At 36.4% G+C, this 19552-nt stretch overlaps 1 protein-coding gene across 1 annotated transcript in view; it reads right to left on the reverse strand.

The window, feature by feature from the left end:
- LOC150095655 (coronin-1C-like) overlaps positions 1 to 19552 on the reverse strand; it is a 145823-nt gene that overhangs the window by 52757 nt on the left and 73514 nt on the right. Inside the window, exon 6 of the mRNA XM_090409935.1 lies at positions 15291 to 15395. Coding sequence (XP_090266061.1) covers positions 15291 to 15395 — 105 coding nt within the window. The remainder of the gene's footprint in view (positions 1 to 15290; positions 15396 to 19552) is intronic.

Consider the following 19552-nt stretch of genomic DNA (forward strand, 5'->3'; position numbering starts at 1 on the left):
TAATTTAAAGAATGATATTTTGTTGTATGTTTCAAAATCAAAGTTTTACCTGTAGACATAGTATTACAATTGTTGTTTTTGATATCATAGATCCCAGGTATTCGCAGAAGTGATACTTTGCTATATCTTTTTTTATATGTTTAAAAATTGGAAAGTTTATAATTATTTTAAAATATTTAATTATTTTTTAATAATCAGGTTTAAACCATGTTAGTAAAAAGAAAATGAAGGGATTGCAAACTGACAGATAATTTGAAAAAAGAGTATCCATTTATTAAGGAGTATGAACAGGAGGGATATGTTTCAATGTACAATATGTTTGGGAAAATTTTCTGTGACTTCTGGAGGAAAGAGCGATATCACAAGGCATTTAGCTTCTGATAAGCATAAGAAAGCTCTATAGGCAGCTTCTTCATCTGTAAAGATAAACAATTTTCTTCATCAAACTGAATTTGGGATGAAAGAAAGAGAATTAGCGATTGCAAAGGCTGTGTTTTCTTTCCATACCATATATCACAATCAAACTTTTAGATCATGGACTGTACATCCAAACTGATCCTCAAATTATTCGACAGCAAATTCACATGTGCAAGGACAAAAGCAGAAGCTATCATCAAGAATGTATTAGTACCACATGCAATGAAAGAGTTTGGTAAGGAATTACAAAATATAAACTTCATATCTGTGTTTTCTGATGCATCAAACCATAAAGATGTAAAACGTTTTCCTACTATCATTCGTTATTTTGATTCAAAAAATGATGTGAAGAATAAGACTATTGATTTTGTGTCCCTACCTGGGGAAACTGCAGAGCTTATCAGCAATTCTATCTTAACTGTTCTTGCAAAAAAAAAAACAATTTATCTAAGAAGGTTGTTGCATATTGTGCTGATAATGCAAATACCGATTTTGGTGGTGTAGTTAGAAAGGGTATTAACAATGTCTTCACTATACTGAACAGAAGTTTAGAGCAAAATATTATTGGAGTAGGTTGTGCAGCTCATATATTTCACAATGCCATTCAAACTGCCACCGATCTTTTACCACTAGACATAGAGTCTATTGTAACAAAAATTTATAGCCATTTTTACATTTACACTGTCAGAGTAGAATTCTTGAAAGAACTCTGTGAAGAAGCAGAAGTTGAATATCACAAAATACTAGGATACAGTAAAACTAGATGGCTAGCTTTAATGCCTGTGATTGAGAGGATCTGAAATTATATAGTCCATTGAAGTCATATTTCTTATCCCTTGATAAGTGTCCAAGAATAATTGAGCTCTTTTTCAATGATAATACCTCTCAGTTGTGGTTAACATTTCTTCATAATCAGGCATCAGTATTTGAGGCAGTAGCCAGAAACATTGAAGGAAATGATTGTACAATAACGGAAGTCTCAGAGGAACTTGATATGCTAAAAGCAAAATACAGAGAATGTCTCGAATCAAACTATGTTCCTATTGGCATAAGAAGAGATTTAAGAATTTTATAAAATGAGGGAAGCATAAAAAAAATTTGTTTATTTCTCGTTAAAACTTTTTACAGTAACTGTTTGGAATATTTGGACATGTGGTCATCCCAGTTCCAGGAAATTAAGACATTTAAATGGGTAAACCTTAAAAGTAGGATATCATGGCATGATTTTGAGGCATCGTTGGAGTATATAGATTCTAATTTTGGAAAAAAATCATGGAATATATGAAAATAACCTTTTTGATGAGGTTTCTTGTCTAAAGAAGTATATAATTGATTCAAAAATTGAAGAATGGAAGGAGAAAAAACTACAGGAGATAGATGGATTGAGATATTTGCGTTTTTTTGAGAAACAAAAAGTGCCTTATGGTAATATAAAAAAAAAAAGTGGAATTTGCCCTTTGCTTACCTGGGACAAATGCTGTTACAGAAAGAGTATTTTCAGTTGTGAATAAATTATGGAGTGCAGAGAAAACGCAATTAAAACTTGAAACAATAAAGGCCATTCTTATTGTGAAATATAATATGGTTGATTCCTGTGAAGATTTTATGAGTGAAATATCAGAGGATGATGAATTATTGAAAAGAAATCATTCTTCCAAAAAATATGCTTAAATTGTTCATTTGGAGAGTTTTAATAGATATTCATTGTATAAGATAAGTTTTGTGTGATATTTACTTTTGGATATATTATTAAGAATTTAAATAAAAGTTGCTTTTAATAAATATCTATTCATTGTATAAATAAAATAAATAAGTTTTTTGGGGATATTTACTTTTGCATCTGTTATTGAGAATTTAAATAAAAATTTCTTGATAGTTTAGCAGTAACAATATTATTAATTAGTAATAACAAGAAGAATAAAAGCGGAATATTTTATTGAAATTTTAGGTATGATTATGTTTCTGTTGGGATAAGAAGAAATACAGCAATTTTAGAATATACGCCTGGAGGGAAGGCAAACCTGCAAAGTAGGAAACAAAAGTTTTGCAACCAGTGGAGCGTGTCCAGCATTGGTCCTTGGAGGGAAGGCAAACCTGCAAAGCAGGAAACAAAAGTTATGCAACCAGTGGAACATGTCCAGCATTGGTCCTTGGATAATCTGGTCACTATACACTAGATGTGAAGCCTGGACATTGTTATGAAAACTAGGAGATGCTTCAACCCTGAACACCAAGAAAAGCCAAATATACCTGAATTAAATAGCAAACTGTGCAATTAATCTCTCCAGAACACCTACAGTTAAGAGAATATATGAGAAATGTTAACATGGAACTAGATCAGGTGAAGCATGAAGTCATCATCGAGTCAGAATTTTCTTAACCTTTTATCACCTCTGAAAATGATAAAGCAATCTACACCACTAGGGTAGAAAAGCCACCAGCTCAGGTGGTGGCATATTTTTGGAGTTTGCCATGCATATAGGGCAAGTGACCAGAGAATGGCTCCAATATTTCTATTGGAACATCTTTGCTGTAAATTATCAAATGTCTTTAAACAGTCTAAGATAATCTCTTGCCCTCTAAGTGAGAACAAGTCTGAAACCACCGATACATTACTTAGCATCTTCTATAAGATCTTAAAAAGATTCATTTATAACTATAAAAGCCCAGTAATCAAAAAAACAGGCAGAGTTTAGACAAATGCTAGCTCTTAAAACACAACATATATAGAAATGGGTTTTCAAAAATGCTTAAAACATCTATGGCATTTATAAACCTCATGGCCACACGACACTGTGTGGAGGCGGGGAATGCTTTTAAGTTACTTAGTATAACTTTTTATATGGAATTATATGATCTATGAATAATTTTGCATCACCAAAGTGAAGCCTTTTGGCTCTTTATTTCAGTAATTCTTGGTGCCTTATGTGATGTGACACCTTTTGGCAACTCGTATGGTAAAGTGTAACTTCTGCATCACTTCAACCTGGGTATTTACACCTGGGTCTACCTATCCACTGATGAGACCTCAACAAAGGTCAAAACGGTCTGGGTAGTGACCCCCCCCCCTCCCATAATGTATAGCATCATACATGTCCACAAGGAGATGTGCTTTATATTATGGGAAATACTAAGGAAAGTGATCAGAGCTTAATCCACCTTTACAATGAGTTGCCGCTGTCACAAAAGGTTTGCTTGCACTTGGAACCGCAGAAACTTTTATAGTTTCTCTATTCAGCACGAAAGTCTTGTAGTTTCTCTATTCGGCTTTGAAATAATGTTGGATTCAATATTCGCTTAATTTGAATAATTTTTCATCGCCAAAGTGAAGCCTTATGGCTCTTTATTTCCGTTATATGATCTCATTAACAACTGTCTCATCACTCACACCTTCCAAGTTTTTACAATGGACCCCATAAGCTGGTCCTATAGACTGAACAATGGTCTATCTCAGGACTCTGTTCTGCCCCACTACTCTTTAATGTATATTTTAGTGACCAGCCCCCTACCATTTGCAGGAAGTCTGCTTATGCCGATGATCTGGCAATAGCAGCTGAAGATCAACAACTGAAAGCAACTAAAAAGATTTATTAACAAAAGGTCTTTATTTGTCAGCTCTTTGCTTTATGCGGATGATGTTACACTTATCAATAAATCCACTACGAGTCTGCAAGATTCCTTGACTAAATTGAATAACTGTTGTAATAGATATGGTATGAAGGTCAGCAATAAAAAGACAAAGACAAGAAAATAGGCAGAATCGTTGAAAATGTCAACTGTGTTGTGAATGGAGAACCTGTGGAACAAGTAAAACATTTCAGCTACTTAGGCACGATTTTTACTGAAGATGGTAAATTAAATATAGAAATAGACAACAGAATCAGCAAAGCTGGTATGGTGGGAAGTCAATTGAATAAATTCATATGGCATAAGAGAGAAATAGTCGGAACACTAAATTAGCTGTATACAAGACAGTGTTCAAACCAGTTTTAACTTATGGATCTGAGTCAGAAGTAAAACACTTGACCAAGACTAGAGACCACAAATATGAGAGTCCTGAGAAAGACTAGAGGCATGAACAGATGGCATCAATGGCAATATCATATTAAAAATGAGGATATTAGGAAAGAACTTGACATTGTCAGCATCGAGGAATGCGTTAGCAGAGCTAATCTCATGTGGTATGGTCATATATATAAACAGAATGGGCGAGGAAAGATTGGCAAAACAAGTGTTCTCTGCCAGGTTGGCAGGAAAAACGACCCACAGGAAGACCAAGAGATAGGTGGTTTGATAGGGTACAAAGTGCCTTAGATGACAGAAATATAAGATCTGATAATATTGGAGTCTTCACAAGTAACAGACTGATCTGGAGGAAATTGTAGATAGGAAGTTAGTAATAATATAAATTTTTCATGTAGTACTATCATATCCTGTACACCCCTTGAGGGTACATAGCAGGAATTTGATGATGATATGACAAAAGATCTTGCTACGCTATGCATCTATTTTAGGAACTGGAGACTGCAATCAAACCTAAGCAATATAGAGATGTCCTGTTTTCATCTTGGTCATAAAGATAACCAAGATGAAAACTAGGTCATCTTTGTCATCATTTCCTCCTTGAAAACTTTAGAACAGCTGATCAAAGAGGATTTAATATTTTCAATGCTTTGAAAGATGAATTAAACAATATGGAGACCCTGTTCAAGAAAGAAGTTACAAAGGATCCAACTAGTCAACCATCTGGCTTTGATCTCTCTCTCATCACTTCCAATGAACACTTAACCATCTTTGAATTGGACAAGGTCGAAATGCAGTGTGCTTGCACTCCTGGGGCATCATTGCAATGCTGATTTGTCATTGTGGAGCATCAGTTCATCAATGACATATGTCATGCAGTTTATGAGCTTTCACTGGCTGCCTATCAGACCTAGTCAGTGTATTGACAAAGGTAGCTGAGTGGCTGATGAATTTGGACATTAATTTATGATTCAAATAATGACTCATTATATGTAATAGTTTATTCTTATATTTTATTCCATAGAATTGCTTTAAGCGTACCTGCTTTGCATCCATATGATAAATAACTTGCAAAGAAGGAAGTTGATGTCTCTTTCTCTCAACTTTTCTGTTTATAAGAAACCTATATTCACCAGAGAATACATTCTCCAGAACTCAATGTATCATCTTTCTCAAAAATTTGAAACTGTCAATACTCTGTCCTACAGGACACATCTTATATGTTCTTCCAAAGGCACTATCAAACTAGAATTACAATGTATTAAAGACAGCATGATACCCAATGGTTACTTTCTATCCAAACTGTACCAAATTCTGAAGTGATTACTTTCCTACTAATCCTATCGGATATCAAAAGAATTTCCATTCTTATATAAAAGGCATTTCTGAATGCATCTTAAAAGTTTTTATAAAAAAATCTGACTTTCAGAAAACTTTTAAAATTTCTTTTATGTTCCTGCCTTCCACAAAAGAAAAACTTCCTTTCTTGACTCACCTAGGTGTGAACCAGATTCCTTTTCCCTACAATATATCCTATTTTGACCAGACAAGTTGTACATTAATCAGGGAAAGTTACACTAGAACAGGACCCTGATGTTCTGTCAATACTTACATCACTTGCTATTAAACTGGAATCCCACAACATAATTCAGAATGATCTGATGATCAGAACATCCATTTTCTCCAAGATGAGAAATCTGGTCTTGAGGAACATAGGGAGTTTCTACGAGCCACAAGATCTTAACACCACCAAAATTTTTCACACAAGTCATTCCAAATTTGAGAGACTTCTTAAAGAATATGAAGCTCTTGGCATCAATCCAATCTAAATTGCAATGATAGTCTGAAAATATCAAATTCTAGTAAATGGCAAATTTGAACTGTTGCTAATAATCAAACTTTATTCATAATATGCATGTGTAGCATATGTACTCGTATGCAAAGTTTACACACTCACACATGGATTGATTCATAGGTTCATTCTTTTTACATGCATTTTTTTATATTCACTTTACGAGAATAATCCATTAACTATATATGTATTGTACATGTAATTTTTATGCGACTGATATAATTTTTATTTTATTTCTAATTTAGTAATATTTTTAAACTTCTCCATACTTTTTAAATCCTTCTAACAAGCCTGGCATTCCATTAGTTGGCCAAGTTTGTTTACAACTGTTAATGACCATGTTCTGAGTTTCTCACAGATTTTAATAGTATCAGACTGGTCAGAAACTTGAAGAAAGAAAGCACACTATTATTGGTTGTCATTCCATTGTCACTTAATGTAACAGCCTCTTCTTTGTGTATGTTCTCTGATTATGAGATAAGATACTCATTACAAATGTGCATTTTCTATTAAATGCTTTAATTGGTTCAGCCACTAGAGGGCTGTGAGGTGAAGTGTTGGTAAGGAGCTCAGGAAAAGATAAGTGTATTTTGAGTAATAATTGGCAATATTTCTTGAATTTTAGTGTCGTGCTATTTAGTTTTGAGAGAGAAGTGTGTCTGTATGATTTTTGGCATGATTTATTAAATTGTTAGATTTATTATTTATTAAACAGAACACAATGGCAATACTCACAAGGTCAACCATGCAAATGTCAACTGGTGTGATTAGGTGAGCACAGCAAAAATCAAATGGCATTAATGAAATAAACGTTTCGAAATTGATTCGATGTCGTGAGTGTCATATGTATGCATGGCAGAGTGTAAGGGATGTGTTGGAGGAGAGAATGGATGGGAAATGAGGGCAGGTATGGATTTGTATGAAGTGTGATATATTATTAGACCATGTGGCAATGAATGCAAACAGACTGAAAAAATAAAAGGTGGTGTAAATGAAATGAAATCTAGTGAAACTGAGGGAGTGAAAGAATGCAAGAATGTAGAAAAGAAAGTTAGCAAAAGTAAGAATGTAAAAGTGAAAGTTAGTGTAAGGGAGTGAAAGAAAGTATGAATGAGGAAATGGATGTACAGTGTGGCAGAATGAGAAGTTGCGAGGCTATGGGAGTGACAGAGAGTGAAATCGTCAGATGGCAAGATGTGATGATAAAAGTTGATGAAAATAAAAATAAAGAACAGGAATATGCAGAGTGATATGAGACGTTCAGTGGAAACTAATGAAAGTTGCAAAAGAATAGAATGAAAGAGAAAAGGGTAAAGAGGTGACAAGTGACTCTAGGATAGCAGTGTATGGAGATTTCATAGTTAGAGAATTAGATAATGAGAGAATCCATAAGGTCTACTATCCAGGAGGGAGAATGAACAGGATAATTCAGGTGTTGGACATGAGGAGGAAACAAGAAAGAGAACTAGTGGTGGTCATGGGGACAAATGATTTAAGTGAACATGAGTATGTAAGGGCAAATATCAGGAGATAATTAAAAAGAGTGAAAGAAAACAGTATAGTGGGAAAAGTTTTCAGTGTGTTACCGAGGTATGACAATGAACAGTTGAAAGGGACAGCTGGAATCATGAATGGTATGCTAGTGGAGCTGTGTGAGGAGAAGGGAGTACAATTTGTGGATGTATAGCATGTGTTTGAGAGAAGAACAGAATTATACAGGCATGATGGGTTGTATTTAAATGGCTTTAAAGAGTGTACTGGAGAAAGTGTTGCTAAATGGAAGTACAGTGTGTGCTGCATGCAAGAGATGAAGTGAAGAGCAGGAGAGTGGTATTGAAGAGACAGGAGTGCTTGGCAGTGGAAATGATGGTAGTGTGAAAGAAGAAAAGAGAACAGAATGCACAAGGGAGAGGGAAACTGGAGGGAGCCCAGGTGGACAGGAAGATATAGTGTAGAGAGATTGGATGTTGAAAGCGGCAGTGAATGTGTTTATGGAGATGGAGTATATTGCGATGTGGCAAGTTGAGACTGAGTGGATATATGTGGTAAATGGTTATAAAGGTGATTGGGCAAGTATGGTGGAGAAATCACAACCAACCAGCGGCTTGGGTAGAACTGGTTATAGACCTAAAATTGAACTGCTTTGTTTGTTTACAAATGCCAGACATATCAGAAATAAGAGAGATGAAATGGTTTCAGTGATTGAGTTTATATGCCCCAAAATCATTGGAATAAGTGAAACATGGTTGAATGAAGATGAACATCATAAATAAAGGATACAGTATTTTTCATGATAATAGAAAAGGGCAGGAAGGGAGAGGGAGTGCTGCTGATGATAGCAGGGGAATAAAGTCCAGATAAGGTAGATAGACATGAAAGAGGAAAATAGTGGCAGTGGTCATGAGGCAGTGTGGTGTAACATGGAAGTTGATAGGAAGACATATTTAGTTGGATGTTGCTATACACCAGGAAATGTGGAGGGTGGTGATTAAGAAATGGATAAACAACTTGGATTAATGAACAAAGGAAGAGTAATTATTATGGATGATTTTAATTATGGCAACATAGATTGGAATGAAGAAATAGCATTTGGGAATAAAGAAAATGAATTTCTTGAATTCTTGAGAGATAACTATCTCAGGCAGCATGTAAAGGAAGGCAAGCAAGGATCGAGAGTTTTAGATCTGATCATATCATCAGAGAATGTAATTGTGAATGGAGTTTCACACTTTCCTTCAGTTGGTGGGAGCGATCATGAAGTAATCACCTGGATTATGGCTAGCTATATGCAGACTTCTGTGAGGAAAGGATATATGTGGAATTATAAGGCTTGTGATTATGACAAATTTAGGAGACAGCTTGAAGCTATAGCATGGAATGAGGAATTGACTGATAAAAATAAAGACTGATTGGGAACTGAAAAAAAAAAAATACATAACAGAATCAATGCGTGAATGTATTCTGAAGGCCAAAAGACTGAACAAGGTAGGTGTAAAATGGATGAATGAGGGGCTTAAGCATGAAATCACTTTGGAGGCAGTACAAGATGAATACTGGAAATAATCACTTTCATGAAGAGTACAAAGAACAAGCCAGGAGAGTGGCTCAGTAAGGAAAACAAAAGTGAGCAGAAATTGGCAAATTAGGTGAAGAAAAATCCTCGAGTTTTTTCAGATATGTGGCAAGTAGAAGGAAATACGATCATAATTGTAAGATAATGTTAATGGATGAAAATGGTAGAATGGTAACTGCTACAGAAGAAATTGTTGAGGTATTCAGTAAACAATTTATAAGGGTGTGTTTATTCCTGATCAAGGTTAAATCAGGAGGAACTTACGTGTAGAGGACATAGGAAAAGATGGTTTAATTGTAAGTGAGCAGGAGGTATTTGAGGACATATCACCATGCATCTTAAGGGAATGTTCCAGGAACTGGCAGTAACATTAGCATACTTGTTTAATAAGTCATACAACAGCACAGGTTCCAAGGGAAGTGGAAAGAAGGTAAAACTGTTCCACTGCATAAAGGTCACCAACTTTATATACAGATTGGCCTATAATCTGTGGCTTCAAATTATAGGCCCATCTGTATATCTGCAGTTGTGGTTGTGATGAGTTCTCACCAATCTTTCTAAACAGAAAGATTGGTGAGAACTACAATACAAAAATGGGTCGATAACAGCAGTATTCTTTGTAGTTATCAGCATGGGTTGTTAAGGGTAGATCAAGTTTTACTAATTTACTTATGTACTATAACAAGGTGACAAATACATTGGACAGGGGAAATGCATATACAGTGGTGTATTTGGATTTTGCAAAAGCTTTTGATAGGCTCCCACATGACAAACTATTAAATAAATTAAAACAGATGGGATTGGATAACAGACTTCTGAGTTGGATCAGTGACTGGCTGTCAGATAAGCACCAGAAAGTTGTATATGGGGGTGCAGTATCCTGAAAGAGGAAGGTCACCAATGGTGTACCGCAGGGATCAGTTTTGGGACCATTCTTGTTCAGTTTGTATGTTAATGATATTGGGATGGGTTTAACTAGTGATATGTGGTTGTTTGCAGATGATAGAAAATTGGGGAGAGCAATGCAGAGAAAGTAGATGTTATAGCCTTACAGGAAGACTTGAATAGATTGCATGAATGGGTAGTTGAGTGGAACTAACAGTTCAATATTGCAAAATATACACTTGGTGGGGAAACTTTAAAGGAGGAAATAAGAGATCTGGGAGCAGTTGTGGATAAGACCTGAAATTCAGGGGCCACATTGCACAAGTTGTGAAGACATCACATCAGATAATGGCAATGATGTGAAGGACCCTGACATGTAGAAATAAAGGTGTTATGATGCCATTGCATAAGGCCTCATATGGATTATTGTGCACAGATCTGGTTGCTGGGTTTTTGGGGTGATGAGGATATGTTGGAAAGAGTCCAGAGAAGGTTCACAAAGGTTATCTGTGGTCTTTGGAATGTGGAGTATGAGGATATTGCAAAGCCTTGTGAATAGAAGGAAGGTGGAGGATATGATTGAGACATATAAGCTAGTCAGGGATTTTATCAGTTTTTTTTTTTTTTATTTTTAATGTTGGGCCCATATACGAGAGGTTGGCTGGTCAACCTATAGTACGTTAGTCACATATATGGGTAAGGAAAGGAGAAACTTGTTTACATTTGATTTAAAAGCCTGCATGTTGTATTCCTTGGGAAATACATCAGGGGAACACTATTCCACAGTACCACAGTAGCAGGGATGAAGGAGGAGGAAAAAAAAAACTTGTTCTGTGGGTTTCAAGGTGTACTGTGAAAGGATGTTGGGCAGGGGCTGTACGTGTTTCAATGTCAAAACAAAAACAACATCAATAAATTCCCCCACTTAGTATAGAGTGGGGGAATTTATTGATGTTGTTTCGGATGAACATTTTCCATGGAAATATTTATAGAATATACAAATCACAGAGACCAAGCATCTATGTAAAAGTGAGAGGGAGTGAGTTGGTGAAAGATGGGTCATTTATCAATCTAATTGCTCTCTTCTGTATTGAGTCAAGCATTTTGAGGGAGCTTTTAGGAGCCCACTCCAAATGTGAGAACAGTATTTGATAGCTGGGCAGATTTGAGATTTGTATAATGTTAACAGCTGCTTAGAGTTGAAGTAGCATCTTGAGTGAAAGAGAAAACCTAGTTTTTTGGAAGCTGAGGATGCAATGGTTGTGATGTGTTTATGCCAGGAGAGGCTTGGTGTCAGGGTAATTCCGAGAAGAGAGATCTCATCTTGTCTGGGAATTTCAGTGTTATCAAAAACAATGTTGGGGGAAAATGGTTCTTTTTTGTGAGAAAAAAGACAGAATTAGGTTTTACCAGCGTTGAAGTTGACGAGGTTATCTGAGCCCCATTGGAGGTCAGAATTAAGGGCAGTGGTGGTTGATGTTCTGTGGGTTGAAGCGAGTTGTGTAGAGTAGGATTTGTCAAATGAGAGGGAGGAGCATAATGTGCTGTCATCTGCAAAGCTGTGTATTGGGTTAGAGGTCAACTGAAGTAGGTCATTGATATATAGAAGGAAGAGGGTTCGTGAGAGAACTGAACCTTGTGGGACCCCAGCATTAGCTGGATGGTAAGAGGATAGGGAGCCACCTACCATCACACATAGTGTTCGTCCAGACAGGAAGCTGGCAATCCATCTGCAGAAGTCCTGAGACAGTCCAAATGATGGGAGTTTGTTTAGTAAGCCTTTGTGTCAGACCCGGTCAAAGGCTTTAGAGATATCAAGTGCAACTACTTGGAATTCGCCGAATTTCTCCAGTGATATGTGATGTATGAGAGTAGATCTGTTGATCGGCTTCAATGGAATCAGTACTGGTGGTCGCTTAATAGATGGGCACCTTCAAAGTACAGTAGGAGTTGAGTTTTCTCCATCACTTTAGATAGGACTGAACTGAGTGAGATAGGGCAGTAGTTAGATGGCAGTGATTTGTCAACCTTTTTTTAGGAATGGGTTTAATGTGGGCCAGTTTCCAGGCTTTGGGATATATACCAGTGGAGTAAGAGAGTGTGTACAGATGGCATAGAATAGGAGTCAGTTCTGTTGCACAGACTTTCAAGGCAATTGGAGGAATGCCATCGGGGCCAGGAGACTTTATGTCTAATTTAGACAACAGGTTTATATCTTTTTGGCAAAAGGATACAGGGGGCATTGCATGTTGGGTAGCTGGAATGACTGGAGGGCATTTGCCATTGTCAGTTATGTGTGCATTGGAGGCAAAGTGTGAAGCCAGGAGGTTAGCTTTTTCTGTGGGTGATGTTGCAATTGAGCCATCTGGGTGTGATTCAGGTGGAGTAGTGTAGGGCAAAAATTACAAATAATTGCCTTGGCAAGAGACAAAAGGGCATGGCTGCCATTTGGACAGGCTGCAAGCTTCCTGCTTTTTGCCCATTCAAATTCTGTTTTAGAAGGACTGATAACTTTATTGCATCTGTTTCGGGCTTCAGTATAGGCATTGAAGGAGGATGGAGTTCTCGATTTGAGCCAGTTATGGTATGCCTGATTTTTCATTTGTACCACCTTGGCACATCTTTTGGAGAACCAGGGTTTAGTTAGGGGACAGCAGTTCAGAATAGTGTGGGGAATGTATGTTTTCATGCCAGTGAAGATTACTTTGGTGATACATTCAGTGCATATGTTTGGACTGGAAGACCAGAAACAATAATCCAGCCATGGGAATGTAGCATAATAATCTCGGAGACTGTCCCATTTGACACTGTTATAATGCCAAACTACTCTTGTGTGGGAGTGACTGTGTAAGCATTGTTGCATGGGGAGGAGATGAGCACTAGGTTGTGGTCAGAAATACCCAAGGGCTCAATACATTCACTACATATTTGGAGGGTCATTAGTAAGGAAGAGATCTAGGATATTTGGGGTTATCTGGTATTTTGGTCAGCTTTTGAACAATTTGTGTAAGGTCATTAGTGATGGCAAATGTTTCAGCATCTCTGCCTGCAGGATCTGTACAACTAGAAGAGATTGGTGTTATGGACATTAAAATCACTCAGGAGGATGATTTTGCTGTTAGGAGAGTGGGACTGGAGAAAATCAACTTTTAGGGAGAGGAAATGAAAGAGCTCAGAATGATTGGTGGTATAAAGGAGAGCGGTAGAGACATCAGATGAATTTGACTGAGTGGGAGAGGGATAGCTTTAGCCAAAGAAGGTAGAGGTTGGGAGATTCTAGGTTAGGTGCTCTCTCTGGCAGGGTATGTTACAGCGAATATATGCACAGACGCCACCCTTGGGTTGAAAGGAGTTAAATAGTGTATAGTTAGGGAGGTTGAGATGGATAGTGCTGGGGGAAGGTGAGATTTGAGTTTCTGTTAAAAAGAGTATGTGGGGATTTGGCAGACTGCAGATGGTAGTGAATGCTATTAAGGTTGGAATTGAGGCCACGAATGTTGGTGAAGTGGATATGCAAGGTTCTGTGAGGCATGGATTTGACCACAAGGGTCTTGCACGTTTCCTATGAAGAGCCTGCATACTAGTTTCCTTGATGGCTACTAGTGCAGTCACTTGGTTTTTGCACTAGTTTGGTTTGTTTGTAGTCTATCATCCAATGTTGTCTCCTTTTTGGCGTTTTTCTTCCAGTTGTCTTCGGAGTTGGCATCTTTGTTCTCTCTGGGCAAAGGTTAAATCAGGTCGAGCCTGGGGAAAAATGTCCTTTAGCTTGTTGTTTATCACGATTATAAATTTGGATGTGTTTGTTGGTGTGTTGCAGGTCACTTTCACAAGACGTGGAAAGTTTGTTCCGTCCTTTCTTTTGTTTATGGGTCCGAAACAATGGCATTTAACGATATTTTTGGAATCGAAATTGCATTCTCCTGCTAGTTTGCCAACTTCTTCTTTTAAGGAATCATCGTTTTCCATTGGAAAGCTCAGGATAACAGCATTGGGTCTCCTATTTTCGGCCTTGAGTGACTCGTGTACCGTAGATGCGATTAGTTCACAAAGTTCATTAGCTGTATGGGTGCACTTGCGATTAGGCACTGGTTGTTGAGTATCTCGAGCTTAGTTTCCAACTTTCTGATTTTGGAGGAGAAAGTATCCATCATGGTATTAAGCTGTTGTTCAAGGTATTCAACTCTCTTGCCTAGGTTTAGTAGCTGTTTTACCGAAGGGAGGCACATTGTACAGAAGTAGAGCTGGTTGAGATCAGTGAAAAGCTTTTTCATCAATTTATCTATTTTCGTGCAGGAAATATGCAGCCAGTTGCAACTGAAATCGCACAATATATCTTTTTTTCTTTCTTTAACTTCAGTTTCACAGCTGTGTCATTTGGTTTGTTGGTGATTGGCGACAATACACTGACGGGACTAGAGGTAATCTTCCGTTGTTGGCCTTTGCTGCCGCCATCTTTACTTCGCACGGTAGGCATAGCACTTTCTCGTGGCTGTTTTTTTAATTGAAAAAATAGCTTCAATGGACTAAGGGTACTTAAGTTGTACTGAAATAATCAGCTCCTTAGTACCTTCTGTTAGTTTTCTGTTTACTGCTTATTTTGCACACAAAACACTTGCAAATATGATGAAATGCGGGAGTAACTTATTCACAGGTGCCACCTATCGATGTCCCGATGAGGTTGACAGGAAAAAGATTTTTTCATAGAATAAAAGATGGGTTAGAACAAGAGGCCATTGCTGGAAACTGTATAAGGAGGGTGTGAGCAGAGGAGTGAGAGACAAGGTTCTTTGCATTGAGTGTGGTTGGTGAGTGGAATGCATTGCCTAAGTGTGCTGTGAATGTAGACATATTGAATCATTTTAAGGCACAGTTGGATGAGCATTGTGTGCAATAGTGTGTACCTCCCATGATGAGTGACTCTATGGAGGTCAGATATTAATAATAATAATAACAATTTTCTTTATGTAATTTATGTATATAGTAAGATCATATCTATAAATCATATAAGTATTAATAATCAAACTTCTAAGAAATACTTACCTTGGCACATAAATAGAGAAGATTAACATCAGGATCATAAAATGGGAAAAGAACACCATTGCTTGTATCTAAAGTTTCTAAAATTATCGGTTCACCCAGTGCACTCTGTAATTATGCAACGAAATAAGATATTATTAGTGCATAGCAATGTTAACCTCTTAACAAGTACAAATAATTGCTTTTCAAATATAATGCTAATATAGGATGTTCATAAAGTAAAGCAATCGGATGAGATACTATAGTTTAATTTTTTTTAGCATTTACTACAAGAAAATCAAACGCTGGAAATGACTTTCTTCTCTGCAATGCAGACTCTTTTGTATGTAATATTTTATTGTCAATAATCCAAAGTATCCTGGATGATGTTTTTAACTTTTAATTTCTAATACTGGCTTTCAAATCTTCTAAAGTGTGAAATTTGTTTATCTTTTAACCCAATCACACCTGGGGGTCTGTCTCGTGTTCTACCTATAAGTTAATGCAAGACACAACCTAGCATGAAATGTGTTAAATATTTTTAAAGATAAAAACTGGAAGGTGTCAAATCTGAAGAATAAGCAAGGATAAAATCTATGATCCTGATAAAATATCTGCTATTTAGCTATCTTTTTAGATTTTTTTTTTTATCCAGTGAAATCCGATGAATTTCTTTAAAAAAATGAACAATTTTAGTCTTATTTCATACGTAAATGTTTGCCGACTTCTTCTTTTATTGTTTTATAATTAAAAATGTACTATTTTATCCTTTTTAACTAATACTTCTCCAATACAGTTTGTATTTGAAAAAAAAAAAAAAAAAACATATACATATGGCTAGTTGTAATTGTCTAAATACAACATTTTGAGATGTCCCATCTAAAAATTTTATTTCTGGAATTGGACAGAAGAGAAATATTAAAATTTTCAACTAGTTTTCATGCAACTAAAGAACTGTAACTTTGTCTACATCGAGAAAAGACTGCTTTCATTTCAACCACATACCACCATATTTATTTGAATATAACTCACCTTCGTGTATATCTTGCACCTCTAATTTTACTTTATGAAAAAAGAAATTAAAGTTTCGCATATACCTCACACATGAAAAAAGTTTAAAACTTTAAGAAATAGATAGTGGATGTTGTTATGGAAGTTTCAGGTATTTTGGAATTTGGAGTTGAAAAGAATCAGATTTCAACTCCACAATCAACAGCTATTAAGAAAAGATCACACAACTTTTATATTAAGAAAATTAAGATATATTAAGAAAAGATCACACAACTAAACAGCAAAGCTGTTTAGTTGTGTGATCTTTTCTTAATATAGCACCAATCATATACACATCTTCATAGCTGACCTATTTCTACTGGCTTAGCATTGCTGTCGTGATCAACTTTCACTTCTCATTAGTCATTCACTAATTCAAATCTTTAGTGACAATTAGCACTGTCAAAGAAAAAGACCTTTTTCATTTTAAAGTATGCTAAGTTGAAAATGTAGATAAAAGTTAAGAAGGGATTATAATAGTTTTCTCTACATGCTGAGCAGTAATTATTACTTATTAAATGTTTTAAACAAATATCAATGTCTTAAACTTTAGTGTCAGCAAATTTTTAGCAAATAATAATTCTTGGCAATTTTTTTTTTTTCTTTTTTTCTTGGGGTACTTAAGGGTCAAAGCTGTATAACTGAGAGGAGACCTCCACATACCCTTTAAAGGAATGCGGAGAACCGAACCAGGGCTTCTGACCTAATGTCCAATCCTCACCTTCTCATGGTGCACCCAGTTGGGTATCTACCTAGATACTGAACGAACGAGGATGGGCTGGCAAATTGGGATTTAGCCGACCAAATTGCATTAGTAGTGGTTAAACCAAAATAAAAAATGATGGTACAACATGACAAAATTTCATGCCAGCTGGGGTGTCGCCTGGTTAAACAAGGCCCCCGTTGTTTTTGCCAGGGAACCAGGGCAAACAGCGAAAAGTCAGCTACTGGAACATACCTGAAAACACACCCCCAACTCAACATCACCAGAGTTAAAGATCGATACTATCAACATAAGAAGCCCGAATGGCAAAGAAATGGAGCTAGCAGAGGAATTAGATAAGTACCAGATCGACATAATAGGGGTGACTGAAACAAAAAAGACAAAAGCTGGTGAGATCTTTCTGAGCAATAAATACAAAATGTTATATTCAGGCAATGACAATCAACGAAAAGAAGGAGTAGCCATAGTATTCAACACAAAATACGAGGCTAATCTTCTTGAATGGCAGTCAGTTTCAAGTAGAGTAATGTGGGCAAATATGAGAATGGGGAACTGGACAATGAGACATATATTTGTGTATATGGTCCCACAAAGGTTCTACTAAAGTAAAAGTGAAGGAATTTTTTGAGGTTCTAGAGAAAGCTACTGAAAAAGGAAAAGTTGGTCATTGTTGGGGATCTAAATAGCAGAGTAGGAAGTGATTGTCAGACATACAAAAATGTTTTGGGAAAATTTGGAGGAAAGAGGAAAGTTAATAATAATGGCAAATAAATGTTGGGTTTCTGCTCAAAAAAATGGACTGGTTATTACTAACATCATGTTCCAACATAAAAATGTGCACAAATTCACATGGAGGGAAGAGGCAAGGAATAAGAAAAAGTGTCATTGACTATGTTATTGTTGATAGCGATGTTTTCTCCCTGGTGCAGGACACCAGAGTGTACAGAGGATTTTAAATTGGAAGTGATCACTATTTAATCTTGAGCACGATAAAATTGAATTTCATATTGAAAAGAATGACATGTAAGAAAGTTTTAAAGCAAATAAAAGTTGAGCAGCTCTCAGATGTGAACTGTAGACTAAAATACACAAAGATTATTGAAGGAAACATGAAAGAGTTTGAGAACAGGAACCAAACCTTGGAGATTCAGTGGTGAGCCTTGAAGAAAACCCTGATTGATTCAGCTAGAGAGGCATGTGGTGAAGTTGTCTGCAAGGATAGAAAAATTAGAACTCCATGGTGGACACAGGAAGTTAAAGAGGCAGTGAAGGAAAAGAAGAAAGCATATCAAAAGTTCCTGGCAAATAAATCAGCTTGTGCTCTTAGAGAATACAGAGACAAATGTAAGAAAGCGAAACACTATTAAAAACTAGCTAAACAAAAGTCATGGGAGGACTTTGGCAAGAACATACAAAATAAATATCAAGAAGGTGGCAAAATATTCTGGAGGTTGTTGAAGAAGCTTAGGAATGGAGAAAAGAGTGCTGTAAAAGGAATTAGAGATGATAAATGTAACATGAAAACTGGAGAAAAAGATATTCTTGAAGTATGGAGTAATTACTTTGAAAATTTGCTAAATGAAACAAACAGTGATGACAGCACAGTGATAAAAAACACTGACCAGATATGCAGTCAGGAATACATATCCATACTTGAAGTAGAAAAAGCCATCAAAAGCTTGAAATGTGGAAAGGCAGCAGGAGTAGATGATATTCGACCAGAAATGCTGAAGTATGGTGGTATAAAAGTCTTACAGTGGCTGCACTGCACAATTCAAAAGGCCTGGACAGAGGGAAAATTTCCAAGGATTTCAGTAGAGCTCTCATAATACCTATATATAAAAAGGGAAATAAAACTGAATGTGAGAATTACAGAGGTATTTCCCTACTGAGTGTTCCTGGCAAGATCTATGCAAGTATACTTGAGAAACGGTTGAGAAGAATTGTGGAAGAAAAGCTTGGTGAAGAACAAGCTGGATTCAGGCCAAACAGAGGCTGACAGGATCAGATCTTCACTTTACGATAAATAGTGGAGAAATCATGAAAAAGCATACGACAAGGTGCCAAGAGAGAAGCTATTCAATATACTACAGTTATATGGTGTCAATGGGGCATTATATCAAGCAATACTTAGTCTTTATTTGAGTTGTAAATCAGCAGTTAGAATTGAAGGCAGTACAGGAAGATGGTTTAATGTTAAATCTGGTGTGAGACAAGGATGTACATTATCCCCTCTATTATTCATTATCTATATGGATCATATTATGAAGGAAAGTAGTATTAAACATGATATCAAAATTGGAGATGTCAATGTTAGCTCTTTGCGGACGATGTTATACCTCTAAATAAATCCGCTACAAGTCTGCAAGATTCTCTGACTAAATTGAATAACTGTTGTAATACATATGGTATAAAGGTCAGCAATAAAAAGACAATGAAAATTGGCAGAATCACTGAAAATGTCAATGTTGACATTTTCAACGATTAACCTGAAAAGTGGAGAACCTGTAGA

Source organism: Typopeltis vanoorti, chromosome 20 (genome assembly GCF_054136105.1).
Source record: "Typopeltis vanoorti isolate ZY-2024b chromosome 20, IOZ_Tvanoo_1.0, whole genome shotgun sequence".
In the NCBI taxonomy this organism is placed as follows: domain Eukaryota; kingdom Metazoa; phylum Arthropoda; class Arachnida; order Uropygi; family Thelyphonidae; genus Typopeltis; species Typopeltis vanoorti.